Source organism: Nomascus leucogenys, chromosome 1a (assembly GCF_006542625.1).
Source record: "Nomascus leucogenys isolate Asia chromosome 1a, Asia_NLE_v1, whole genome shotgun sequence".
In the NCBI taxonomy this organism is placed as follows: Eukaryota; Metazoa; Chordata; class Mammalia; order Primates; family Hylobatidae; genus Nomascus; species Nomascus leucogenys.
The window spans coordinates 81,472,256-81,486,801 of NC_044381.1; the positions used below are offsets into that span (position 1 = coordinate 81,472,256).

General features: G+C 45.3%; 1 protein-coding gene across 1 annotated transcript; it reads left to right on the top strand.

Annotated features, from left to right (window-relative positions):
* Positions 1–5,753: 5,753 nt before the first annotated feature.
* Positions 5,754–8,523, top strand: HSPA2 (heat shock protein family A (Hsp70) member 2). Its single transcript, XM_030812104.1, has one exon. The coding sequence runs from the start codon at positions 6,130–6,132 to the stop codon at positions 8,047–8,049; it is 1,920 nt and encodes a 639-aa protein (XP_030667964.1). The 5' UTR covers positions 5,754–6,129; the 3' UTR covers positions 8,050–8,523.
* Positions 8,524–14,546: the final 6,023 nt, after the last annotated feature.

Consider the following 14,546-nt stretch of genomic DNA (forward strand, 5'->3'; position numbering starts at 1 on the left):
AGAAATATAAGAGGCAGGCAGTGTATCTTCCTACTACAAAGAAAAAAATGAAATTATTTTGTTTTTTTGTTAAATAATGTGTCTCAGGTCACTTTTAAAAAATACTAAGCTAGTGATTTACTACTGCTTTCCAGGCACTCTTCTGGGTGCTAGGAATTAATTACACAGGATTTGACATATGTTAAAGCTCTTGTTTTTTCCACCATTTAATCTGTGGAGCCTTAGTCTTTGGATTTTAAAAATACTTTGAAACACCCTAGTATTTATAATCTGCTAAAGAGAGAGTTCACTTGTTGAAAATCAGCAATAATTTCTATGTAAGACTAATAAACTTTGTTTCAACTGTTGATATGGCTTGGCTGTGTCCCCACCCAAATCTCACCTTGAATTGTAGCTCCCATAATTCCCGTATGTTGTGGGAGGGACCTGGTGAAAGATAATTGAATCATGGGGGCGGTTTCTCCCATACTATTCTCATGGTAGTAAGAGCTGATGATTTTACAAGGGGAAACCCCTTTTGCTTGGTTCTCATTCTCTCTTGCCTGCTGCCATGTAACTGGTGGTAGTGAGTAAGATCTGATTTTTTTTTCAGCATCCAAAATCTTTTTAATAAGAGGGTAGGATCCAGGGTTAGTTTTTGTAGCCTTGGCTGGCCTGTCGGCCTCTGATGCACTCGAACTTCCAGCCCTTGGAGCAGACATAGGGTTTGGTGTGGCTGTGCGGGGTTCCTGGGCCTTGCTGAAATGCTGGTACACCTTTCGGCCCTTGCAAGTACCAGAGAGCAGGACAGTACCATAGCCCTTGGGGGAGTCCAGGGGCAAGATCTGATGGTTTTATAAGGGGAAACCCCTTTTGCTTGGTTCTCATTCTCTCTTCCCTGCTGCCATGTGCCTTTCGCCTTCTGCCATGATTGTGAGGCCTCCCCAGCCATATGGAACTGTGGGTCCACTAAACCTCTTTTTCCCTTATAGATTACCCAGTCTCGGGTGTCTTTATCAGCAGCGTGAAAATGGACTAATATAGCTGTTAATAGTCAAGTTCTCAAAATCAATTGTAAAAGCATAGTAAGGAAACTTAGAAAAATTACTGATAATTCTACCCTCTAGATAACCAATTTTGATGCATTTTAAATCTATATAAGATTATCCTACACATAAGAAGATACAAGTTTCATATATTTTGTTCACTTAATTATACTAAGAACATTTTTCCGTGTCATTAAAAATCTTGTAAACCATTTTTATGGCTGCATAAGAATTCATCATATGCATGTACTATAATTTAGGTAATCTCTTATTTTTGGATATTTAAACCATTTCCTTTCTATTATCATTAACATAAATAATACTCCCTGCATTTTCTATTATTTCCTTAGAGTAAATCCCATGATGAGTAATGCTAAATAAAAGGCATGATCATATTTAATGTAAAGAAAAAGGCCGGGCGCGGTGGCTCGCGCCTGTAACCCCAGCACTTTGGGAGGCCGAGGCGGGCGGATCACGAGGTCAGGAGATCAAGACCATCCTGGCTAACACTGTGAAACCCCGTCTCTACTAAAAAATACAAAAAATTAGCCGGGCGTGGTGGCGGGCGCCTGTAGTCCCAGCTACTCGGGCGGCTGAGGCAGGAGAATGGCGTGAACAGGGGAGGCGGAGCTTGCAGTGAGCCGAGATTGCGCCACTGCACTCCAGCCTGGGTGACAGAGCGAGACTCTGTCTTAAAAAAAAAAAAAAGAAAAAGAAAAAGAAAAATATTGGCCAGGTGCGGTGGCTCACTACTGTAATCCCAGCACTTTGGGAGGCTGAGGCTGGTGGAGAGCTTGAGCTCAGGAGTTCGAGACAAGCCTGACCAACATGGCAAAACCCCATCTCTACAAAAATACAAAAATTAGCTGGGCGTGGTGGTGCATGCCTGTAGTCCTAACTACTCCGGAGGCTGAAGTGGGAGGATCGCTTGTGCAAGCTGTGAGCCTGCCACTGCATTCCAGCCTGGGTGACAGAGCAAGTCCCTGTCTCTTAAACAAACAAATTATAAAAAACCCAAAATACAAATACAGTGTCTTTTTTGGGAAAAGCTTAGGATGCCACTTAAACTATGGAACATATGAAACACAAGTTAGAGCAGAAAAAAATATACATGGCTAATGAAAATGTGGGTATAATTGCTGCTGTGGTTTCAGAAAGCTGTGTTAAAGATGAATGTGGTGGTCAGATTGCAAGATGTGTTTGTAATATCTGGGCACAGAGGTAGCACAGTTACTGTGCAAAAGAAACTATTTCTCTGAAGCTCTAATTTTAGTGTTTCTATGTGAGAACTCTGGCCTGCTTGCTCTTTTGCAATCTTGATTTGCTTGAGGTGTGTGAGGGCTGACTGAATGCAATACATCTAAAGAATTTGTGTTTCTCACATTCTTTGTTTCAGTTGTAGCTGAGACTGTATCTCTAAGTCATATATTATCAGTTCTACAAAGAATATGATTGCTTCCAGCCCACTAATTCCCACTTTTCTAAAAAAAGAAAGAAAAGAAAGAAAGAAAGAAAAAAAGAAAGAAAGAAAAAGAAAGAAAGGGAAAAAGAAAAGAGAAAAGAAAAACTCAGGCCTGTAATCCCAGCACGTTGGGAGGCCAAGATGGGCAGACAATTTAAAGTCAGGGGTTCGAGACCAGCCTGGCAAACATGGTGAAACCCTGTCTCTACCAAAAATACAAAAATTAGACAGACGTGCTGGTGCACATAAGTAACCCAGCTATCTGGCAGGCTGAGGCATGAGAATCTCTTCGACCCAGGAGGCGGAGGTTGCAGTGAGCCACTGCACTCCAGCCTGGGCGACAGAACAAGACTCTGTCTCAAAAAACAAACAAACAAATACCCCCCCCCCACCCCCAAACTACACAAAAGACAATAATTTCCAAGAATAAAATCAAGAGATCTGTACTCACAATTCATGACAGTTTCAATTAGAAAAGTCTGGGTTTTATCCTTGTTTTCCTAATATTTTCTTTTCTTTTTTTTTTTTTTGAGACAGAGTCTTGCTCTGTCGCCCAGGCTGGAGTGCAGTGGTGTGATCTCAGCTCACTGCAACCTCTGCCTCCCGGGTTCAAGCAATTCTCTGCCTCAGCCTCCCAAGTAGTTGGGATTACAGGCGCCCACCACCAGGCCCGGCTAATTTTTGTATTTTTAGTAGAGACAGGGTTTCACCATCTTGGCCAGGCTGGTCTTGAACTCCTGACCTCGTGATTCACCCGCTCGGCCTCCCAAAGTGCTGGGATTACAAGCATGAGCCACCGCGCCCGGCCTTTCTAATATTTTTTTTAAAACATCTCCTTTTTCAAAATTTTTTCAAATTCATGGAAAAGAGGATAGGAATTATGGTTAAAACTAGTACTGATGACATTAACCGATTAATAGCAAATTATGTTCTTAAAAACTGGAAATGATATACACCACTAGATAAAATAATCTTAAATGTTCATTGACTGACTTTATAGAATTCTGCCAACATTACTTTTTGGTCACAGATAACTTCTGGGTTGACAAAAGCTTTTCTCCAGCGCCATTTCATACAGCTTTTACATGGCTGCACATCACTAGCCTGCTTTAAAGGACGGTGCTCCCAGCCCAAAGCCTCAGGAAAAACACCACGGCCCAAAAAGCTCTGAGATGTATCCTAAGGACCACCTGAAGAGCCTATTGCTTGCCTGTATCCCTCCCTTCTAGTGACACTAATCTTCTGTACAGAAATCCTAGTTCCCCAGCAAACAGTGCTCTCATATTCGCCCATACACAACCTATGTAAAGAATGGCTTTCCTACTCTTTGCTGGCGAACTTCAGCTCCCGGCTCAGGCATGCCACCTCTTCCAGATAGCCCTCAGCAACGCACTTCTCCATCAGCCTGGGTGTGACCCTCTGTGTTCCCATGGCGCTTTGCTTTCAGCGCTTCTCCCAAATTATATTTACCGCTTTATTAGACTCTCCACCTCTGAAGACCAGGCCATTTCATTTGGCTTTTTACTGCCACGTAGTAGGTACCTGTTCAAGCTTGTTGGAAGGACGTCCCCAGCCTCCCAACACATATTATGTAAAGTGATCGCTGTCTTTGCTTCCTCCTGGAGACCATTTATTTTATTTTATTTTTTTGAGACGGAGGCTTGTTCTGTCGCCCAGGCTGGAGTGCAGTGGTGCAATCTCGACTGACTGCAACCTCTGCCTCCCGAGAAGCTGGGACTACAGGCGCACGCCACCACGCCCGGCTAATTTTTGTATTTTTAGTAGAGACGGGGTTTCGCCATGTTGGCCAGGCTGGCCTCGAACTCCTGACAGCAAGTGATCCACCTACCGCGGCCTTTCAAAGTGCGGAAACTACAGGCATGAGCCTCCGCACCCGTCCAGGAGCCCATTTATATGGGAGCCTGCTTCTACAGATTATCACCTGGTGCCAGGGTATTTTCCAGACCTGTCCTCACATTTTTGTTAAACAGGAGGAAGTGAATCGCGCTCCTTTTCATCTACCTTCTCGGAGGGTTTATGCCTCCAATATTAACCTCAGCACAGCCAAAGAAAATCATTCCATTCCATTGAGCGGAGTCAGAAACATGACTAGGTCACGATCACAACCCCGTGTGTGCCAGGGTGACCGAGACTGAGTGACTTTATGGTGTTTCAATGTGTGGGTTTTGACTGATTATATTATGGGTTTTCCAGTCAGAAACTCAAAGCAGTGGATAAAGCACTTGCGACCTAAAATAAGCAATGGAATGAACAGGAAGGCGAAACCAGAGCTTAAAGCGGCAGGACGAACAGGAAAAAGGAAGAGTGAGGCAGGAAGGGTTTAAATGCAGGCTCCTCGGAGGACGAGTCGCCGCCACACTCGTCTGCCGTCCCGCCAGCCGCTCTCACGCGGCGCGAGAAAACGGTGGGCCTCGCCCTGGGCTCGGGTTCTCTCCGCCCGCCAAGCAGTGGGGCTTTTTTTGTTTTTTTTGAGACGGAGTCTCGCTCAGTCGCCCAGGCTGGAGTGCAGTGGCGCGATCTCGGCTCACTGCAACCTCAGCCTCCCGGGTTCAAGCGATTCTCCTGCCTCAGCTTCCCGAGCAGCTGAGACTACAAGCACGCCCCACCACACCCAGCTAATTTTTGTATCTTTAGTAGAGACGGGCTTTCACCATGTTGGCCGGGATGGTCTCGCGGTCTTAACCTCGTGATCCCGCCGCCTCGACCTCCCAAAGTGCTGGGATTACAGGCGTTAGCCACTGCGCCCGGCCCCAGCCAGGCAGTTTTAATCGAGCGCTCACAACCACTGAGACGCAGCGAAGCACGCACCATAAAATCCCGGGAGGCCGACCGCCGGTTCAGACGTTTTCTTTTCTTGAATCCCAGACCAAGGGATCCGCCCTCACCCCCCACCCCAGCCACGCCAACTCCCTATTCCCTCCCCTTGGACGGCGCGGGGGAAAACAAGCTGCTCGAGCCGTATTTCTTCGGTGCAACCAACTCAGAATGAATTCCTCCGCCCCTGCGTGCTCAGTGAGTTGGCACCCTAGCACTGAACTGCATTTAAAACCTCAGGAATTGAGCGAACTCTCCCGGTGGCTCTCCTCACCAGGTTCCCCTTCCACGCCTCCTCCCCGTGCCACGCCTCAGCCCGCGCTGCTCATTGGCCGCGTGCGCTGCCAATCCGATGCACGTCGGCTAGGGCAAAGACCGCGAAAAAGCGCGTACACCTGGCTCTGGGAGCGCGCGCCTAACGCCAGCCAGCAGCAGGAGGCGCGCGAGGCGCCACGGCCCGGCGGCCGAGAGTCAGGGAGGAACCTTATTTACATAACGGCCGCCCCTCTGTCTCCTGGCAGGGACCGGAGTCCCGCCCCTCGTCCAACTTGAAATCTGTTGGGCCATGGGCCAGTCACTCCGACCTAGGCAAGCCTGTGGTGGAGCTGGAAGAGTTTGTGAGGGCGGTCCCAGGAGCGGATTGGGTCTGGGAGTTCCCAGAGGCGGCTATAAGAGCTGGGAACTGGGCGCGGGGAACTGAGTTGCTGGTAGTGCCCGTGGTGGTTGGTGCGAGGTGACCGTTAGTTGACTCCACGGAGTTCATCTCCCTGGTTTTCGCGTCCTAACGTCGCTCGCCTTTCAGTCAAGATGTCTGCCCGTGGCCCGGCTATCGGCATCGACCTGGGCACCACCTACTCGTGCGTGGGGGTCTTCCAACATGGCAAGGTGGAGATCATCGCCAACGACCAGGGCAACCGCACCACCCCCAGCTACGTGGCCTTCACAGACACCGAGCGCCTCATCGGCGACGCCGCCAAGAACCAGGTGGCCATGAACCCCACCAACACCATCTTCGACGCCAAGAGGCTGATTGGACGGAAGTTCGAGGATGCCACAGTGCAGTCGGACATGAAACACTGGCCGTTCCGGGTGGTGAGCGAGGGAGGCAAGCCCAAAGTGCAAGTGGAGTACAAGGGGGAGACCAAGACCTTCTTCCCGGAGGAGATATCCTCCATGGTTCTCACGAAGATGAAGGAGATCGCGGAAGCCTACCTGGGGGGCAAGGTACACAGCGCGGTCATAACGGTCCCGGCCTATTTCAACGACTCGCAGCGCCAGGCCACCAAGGACGCGGGCACTATCACGGGGCTCAATGTGCTGCGCATCATCAACGAGCCCACGGCGGCGGCCATCGCCTACGGCCTGGACAAGAAGGGCTGCGCAGGCGGCGAGAAGAACGTGCTCATCTTTGACCTGGGCGGTGGCACTTTCGACGTGTCCATCCTGACCATCGAGGATGGCATCTTCGAGGTGAAGTCCACGGCCGGCGACACCCACCTGGGCGGTGAGGACTTCGACAACCGCATGGTGAGCCACCTGGCGGAGGAGTTCAAGCGCAAGCACAAGAAGGACATTGGGCCCAACAAGCGCGCCGTGAGGCGGCTGCGCACTGCCTGCGAGCGTGCCAAGCGCACCCTGAGCTCGTCCACGCAGGCGAGCATCGAGATCGACTCGCTCTACGAGGGCGTGGACTTCTATACGTCCATCACCCGCGCCCGCTTCGAGGAGCTCAATGCCGACCTCTTTCGCGGGACCCTGGAGCCGGTGGAGAAGGCGCTGCGCGACGCCAAGCTGGACAAGGGCCAGATCCAGGAGATCGTGCTGGTGGGCGGCTCCACTCGTATCCCCAAGATCCAGAAGCTGCTGCAGGATTTCTTCAACGGCAAGGAGCTGAACAAGAGCATCAACCCCGACGAGGCGGTGGCCTATGGCGCCGCGGTGCAGGCGGCCATCCTCATCGGCGACAAATCGGAGAATGTGCAGGACCTGCTGCTGCTAGACGTGACCCCGTTGTCGCTGGGCATCGAGACAGCTGGCGGTGTCATGACCCCACTCATCAAGAGGAACACCACGATCCCCACCAAGCAGACGCAGACCTTCACCACCTACTCGGACAACCAGAGCAGCGTGCTGGTGCAGGTATACGAGGGCGAACGGGCCATGACCAAGGACAATAACCTGCTGGGCAAGTTCGACCTGACCGGGATTCCCCCTGCGCCTCGCGGGGTCCCCCAGATCGAGGTTACCTTCGACATTGACGCCAATGGCATCCTTAACGTTACTGCCGCCGACAAGAGCACCGGTAAGGAAAACAAAATCACCATCACCAACGACAAAGGTCGTCTGAGCAAGGACGACATTGACCGGATGGTGCAGGAGGCGGAGCGGTACAAATCGGAAGATGAGGCGAATCGCGACCGAGTCGCGGCCAAAAACGCCCTGGAGTCCTATACCTACAACATCAAGCAGACGGTGGAAGACGAGAAACTGAGGGGCAAGATTAGCGAACAGGACAAAAACAAGATCCTCGACAAGTGTCAGGAGGTGATCAACTGGCTCGACCGAAACCAGATGGCAGAGAAAGATGAGTATGAACACAAGCAGAAAGAGCTCGAAAGAGTTTGCAACCCCATCATCAGCAAACTTTACCAAGGCGGTCCTGGCGGCGGTGGCGGCGGCGGCGGTTCAGGAGCCTCCGGGGGACCCACCATCGAAGAAGTGGACTAAGCTTGCACTCGTCAGCGTAAACCTCTTTGCCTTTCTCTCTCGCTTTTTGTTTGTTTGTTTGTTTCTTTGAAATGTCCTTGTGCCAAGTACGAGATCTATTGTTGGAAGTCTTTGGCATATGCAAATGAAAGGAGAGGTGCAACAACTTAGTTTAATTATAAAAGGTTAGTTCCAAAGTTTGTTTTTTAAAAACATTATTTGAGGTTTCTCTTTAATGCATTTTGCGTGTTTGCTGACTTGAGCATTTTTGATTAGTTCGTGCATGGAGATTTGTTTGAGATGAGAAACCTGAAGTTTGCACACCTGTTCTATAGAAGCTTGGAAACAATAAAATGTATAGGAGCTTAAAATTGTTTATTTTTATGTGCTACTTTAAAACTAAACTGAACATTGCAGTAATGTTAAGGACAGGTATACTTTTTGCAAACAAATTCATAAAGGCAAATGTAAAGTAAAGCTGAAATTGATCTCAAAGTTACTGTCTTGGAGTTTTCAATTTTCCTTCCTTTATATTTTATCCATATTAGTCTTTTAAGATGTTAGTATGATGTGAAATTTATCTAACCAATCTTGTTTAATTCCCAGATGAGGGTGCTGCCTTGAATTCCAACAACTTAAGGGGAGAGGAATCTGGGTAAACTTCACCCACCCTTAAATACAGAAACCTGACTGGGGGTCTTCCTAGTGTACTCAAACTCCTAAGTGTCCAAACGAAAATTCACCTGAATATTCCCAGAAAATATGAGCTATATTCTGGGGTTAAGTGTAAAATGAGCCTTTAACAAAAGCTGGGCAGAAGTTGTCTTGTAATTGCCAAAGGAAGTATGGAAACAAATTAATTTTGTGACATACAGGAGCCTGAAACAAGAGACAGCAGGCAAGCTTTCAAGTGACTTAATAGTGAGTATAAATTTAGTCAAACTTGTTTAATTTTCTAGTAAAACAGCTCAACTTCTGAGCTTATGGCAAATTCTAATAACATGTTTCCCGCAGTTAGAATTACTTGGGTAGGGAAACATAATTATTATTATTTTTTTCTGGTTTGGGGATCATAATGCTTTTGCAATACTTGCCTTAAATCACTACAATAGATTTCTTTTTTAAAAGGCTAACTGTACTAGATAGTCTTGTATTTTGTTAATATACAACTTGTCCATTTTCCTCCATATCCAATATGAGATTGTTATAGATAGGAATATTGCAACCCTTTGGTGATCCACTATCCTGGACTTAATCTTTAAAATTCACATCCTTCAGAGAAAGGAATTCATTTTTAATTTTTAGTGAAATGACATGACTACTCTTTTCTTACTCTCTGTAAGGAGAACTTGGGAGAAATTCAGTAAAACCAATAGGAAAATGCATAGTTAACCTAATGTTTTTACTGCACACAGACATTTTGATATCTTTCCACATGATACAGGTTTGCTTCATGTTGCTCATAAGAATAGTTATGAAAGCTTTATCTTCAATTTAGTAGTGGACCCCCATCTATGTCATTCAGAGAGATTAATTTTATGAATAATGGAATGAGTAATAATTTTAAAACTGGGTAAGAAGTTAGCCTAAGAATACTGGCCTTTAGTAATGACCCTTTCATACAAGAGTTGACTCCTAAGTACACATAAGGTATTTTTTGTTGTTGTTGTTTTTTCCTTTTTAGCAAGCCTCATTTGGGTAGGGGGGAGGAAGATAAATAGCCAACAGTGAAATTGCTTCAAAATAAACTTAACCTTTTTTTTTAAAGGAAACTGCTTTTTATACTCTGAAAAGCTAAAGATAACTCCAATTTATCAGTGCTGGTGTAACATTGGTGGAAATTTTTCAGCAATGAGCATTTAAGGGTGTTTCATGGACTACAGGCATAAATATGTGACAAACTACTATGGTACTACAAAATCAGGTTAATTGTAGCTTTAGAGTGACATTTAATGTGAGTTTTACCAAGATAATACCCATTCTGTTACCCTTTTATTAGTCCTTTATTTGTTGAAAGTGTTCATTCCTTGCTCTAACTTCAAAATATAATGGAGTCCTTCTGTAAATGCAGTTTGGTATGACTCATTTTAGACCTCACTTAAGAGATTAGTTTCTAAAGTATCAGAAAATGACCATTGGTAGTTTTTGATCCTATGGCCTGACCTCCGGTAACTTGCTATAATACTAACATCAATCTGGGCAGATACTTCATTTTCTATTTTGAAAAGTAATTTGTAAAACTCCTAGCATTCTTGAGAGTGTTTCTTATTTAATTCTCTCTTTTCAAATTTACCGAGATTTGCATATTACCAAGATAAAGCCACCAAAGTAGCCATTCACTTTCCAGGGGTCAGTTGAAACTTGTAACCTGATAACGCCTAGGAACTCCTTAGCAGATGTTAGATCAGCCATAGTCAAATAACAGTGGAAAAAGCACTTGATGTTAGGATGCGGCTAAATTTCAGTTTAAGGATTCTCCGACAGGCACTTATCTGAAATTCTTTTTTTTTTTTTTTTTGAGATGGAATTTCACTTTTGTTGCCCAGGCTGGAGTGCAATGGCTCGATCTCGGCTCACTTCGGCCTCCGCCTCCTGGGTTCAAGCGATTCTCCTGCCTCAGCCTACCGAGTAGCTGGGATTACAGGCATGCACCACCACACCCGGCTAATTTTGTATTTTTAGTAGAGATGGGGTTTCTCCATGTTTGTCAGGCTGGTCTCGAACTCCCGACCTCAGGTGATCCGCCGGCCTTGGCCTCCCCAGGTGCTGGAATTACAGGCGTGAGCCACATGCCAGCCCACTTACCTGAAATTCTTATCTGAATGTTTGATTAACATAGTTGTCCCTGTTTTGAGGGAACAAATATAGACACCTGTCAAACGAAGACATAACTGGTTGTTTACAGTATTTGAGATGTGTGAAATTTCAAAACAAACTCACTTTAAATTTTTTATAGTATTAATTTGATATGTATAATGAAAATGCATTAAAACTTGTACATTAGGAGATCTTAGTGCAATTTACACCTGTAAATTTAACATGTATAATGTAATATTTATTATGTTACCCATTCAATATGTAATGGAGACTTAATGAGTATTTCTTTTTTATGTATAATCTTAAACAGGAATACAACCTGGCTATCTAGATGAAATCAGAAAATCTATTTTTATGATTTTCCAGTGGTGGACCTATAACATATTCTTAGTTTTAACTGAATGTAGTTTATAAAGGTTGTGTTGTGAGGCATGCTCCTCTTGCTTTTGAACACGATTTAAATTGAAGTTTAAAAATATGTCACATCCGTATGTCATAATTGTTAAGGGAATATATATGTTTGGATTTAGAAGCAGGAATATTCAATTGTGTAATGTATAAATAGGTGTGAATAAACTTCTGAATTAGTTACAGAATTAGGAGCAGAATTTAATTCCTTGAGGAAAATTTTGGATCTTTAGAAAAAGCCCAGTTTTGTTTTGTTTTGTTTTGTTTTTTGAGATAAGAGTCTCACTCTGTCGCTCAGGGTAGAGTGCAGTGGGGCCTCTTCGGCTCCCTGCAACCTCTGCAATTCTCCTGCCTCAGGCTTCTGAGTAGCTGGGATTACAGGTGCACGCCACCACACCCGGCTAATTTTTGTATTTTTAGTAGAGAGGGTTTCACCGTGTTGGCCAGGCTGGACTCGAACTCCTAACCTTAGCTGATCTGTCCGCCTCGGCCTCCCAAAGTGCTAGGATTTCAGGCGTGAGCCACTGTGCCTGGCAAAAGCCCAGTATTTATCCTTTTTTTTGAGACAGAGTCTTGCTCTGTTGCCCAGGCTGGAGTGCAATGGCACGATGGCTCGCTGCAACCTCTGTCTCCTGGGTTCAAGTGATTCTCCCACCTCAGCCTCCCGAATAGCTGGGACTATGTAGTAGAGACAGGGTTTCACCATTTTGACCAGGCTGGTCTGAACTCCTGACCTCAAGTGATCTGCCCGCCTTGGCTTCCCAAAGTACTGGGATTACAGGCCTGACCCACCATGCCTGGCCCCAGTGTTTATTCTTGATACAGCTTTTTTTTTTTGAGTTGGAGTCTCCTTCTGTCGTCCAGGCTGGAGTGCAATGGAGCAATCTCGGTTTACTGCAACCTCCGCCTCCTGGGTTCAAGCAATTCTCCTGCCTCAGCCTCCAGAGTTGCTGGAATTACAGGCACCCACCACCACACCTGGCTAATTTTTGTATTTTTAGTAGAGACGGGGTTTCACCATGTTGGCCAGGCTGGTCTTGAATTCTTGACCTCAGGTCATCAGCCCGCCTCAGCCTCCCAAAGTGCTGGGATTACAGGCCTGAGCCACTGCACCTGGCCTTGACATAGCTTTAGAAATGGAAATATTTTAGGGTATATGCATTTCTGAAATTTAATAGGGTGATGCTTAATGTTAAAATGTCTTTCCCTTAGAACATACTAAGATGTCATATGCCCTTTCTTCCCCCTCTTTCAGTGTAGATTAGGTTGTCTGTGAATTAAGGTTTAGTAAATAAGCAATCAAAAATGGAGCTGCTGGCGCTGTGGCTCACGCCTATAATCCCAGCACTTTGGGAGGCCAAAACGGGCAGATCACTTGAAGTCAGGAGTTCGAGACCAGCCTGCCCAACATGGTGAAACCCTGTCTCTACTAAAAATGCACAAATCAGCCAGGCGTGGTGGCGTGCCCCTGTAGTCCCAGCTACTCAAGAGGCTGAGGCGGGAGAATCGCCTGAGCCCGTGAGGCGGAGATTGCAGTGAGCGGAGATTGCGCTACCGTATTCCAGCCCGGGCGACAGAGTGAGACCCTGTCTCAAAACAAAACAAACGAACAAACAAAAAAAACAGGAGCTGCCATCTCCAGATGTACAGTGTCAGAAAAAAAAATAATTTTTTAAAAGTGGAGTTGCTAATTCAAAATTTTGCATTGCTGCTTTCTTCTGTGGAAAGTTAATTTTTTAAGGTAGAATTATAACACTATAAAAACCTGTTCATTGGCTGGGCGCGGTGGCTCATGCCTGTAATCCCAGCACTTTGGGAGGCCAAGGTAGGCGGATCACGAGGTCAGGATATCGAGACCATCCTGGCTAACATGGTGAAACCCCGTCTGTACTAAAAAATACAAAAAATTAGCCGGGCGTGGTGGGGGCTCTTGTAGTCCCAGCTACTCAGGAGACTGAGGCAGGAGAATGGTGTGAACTCGGGAGGCGGAGTTTGCAGTGAGCCGAGATCATGCCACTGCACTCCAGCCTGGGCGACAGAGCGAGACTCCGTCTCAAAAAAAAAAAAACCTGTCCATTATGTTTTTTATAGAATTAGCATGAATTATATTCAGTTGATGTCTTGGACCTAAAATTTGGGACCAGCAATTTAGTTATATATTATATGCTCTTAGATAGTTATATGACCTTAAGTTTCTCTTAATTAGGAAAAAAAAAAATTCCCTCACAGGACACTTGGAGTTATCAAATATTTAGAAGGTACCTTCATCCCTACTTTAAATATCATCAATTGTATTTATTTTGCTTTACAGGGAAAATCATAATTTCCAGTTTTGGTTGTGAGTTTCTAATGTGTCATTTAAAAAGAAACCTAATTGGTGAAAAATGTACCTTAGGAAATGGGTGGGTCACTTTTAAAAATAAGTACTGTAATGATTAAGAGATGTAAAAACAATCTTTTCTGCCTCCTTTTGTTTGGGGTAAGGTGATAGAGAAGTATAAGATTGTCCCTTCAGAGTTAATGAAACTTTCCTTTAAATATTATGCCCCTCTATCACATGCGAAATAACTTCTCCTTTAATTTTTCAGTAGATATTGTTTTGGGCTCTCACCTTTTATTTTTACCTAAGTTTTGTACATTAGACAGCCTAAGTTTATTCTGTGATAAGATATATAGATGGGGGGGGGTCCGCTGTGATGGAGGGAGGGGGGATACGAGTAAGATACGTAAGTTCTACTAAAATACAAAAATTACGTTCCTATCCACTATCGGAGAGGGAGGAGAAGGGGAGGGAGTTAGTGAGAAATCGACACATGAAAAAAAAAAAAAAAAAAAAAAAAAAAAAAAAATCTTAAGTTTTCTATCAGCACTTCTCCACACATTATTGGGATGAACTGAAGAGGTTTACTGACCACTAGTGTGGTCTTCCCGGTAATGATTATGTAGCGATTGGATGCCATCCAGATTCCTTGGTCTGTCTTCATCTTTTCTGGAGCTTTACCTCATTATTTCCCTGTCCTGTCCACCCCAATTTATGTTCGCTATTTGGTGAAAAGCTCTTGGCATATAGGATATTCTCCTTTTCAAGCATGTCATCTTGTAGTAAGAAAGCCTTGTCTGCAGCCAGCATATAGGTGGGTTTCCATATACCTGGACCAACTGAACAGCTGCCAGAATGGACTCAAGTGAGCAGAACATGAATCTAGATGATTACTATTTAATCACTGTAGCCAGTGATTGTGTATTATCAAGTAGTGAGACGGGGAGGGTGGGAATAGAAGAAGCAGTGGGAT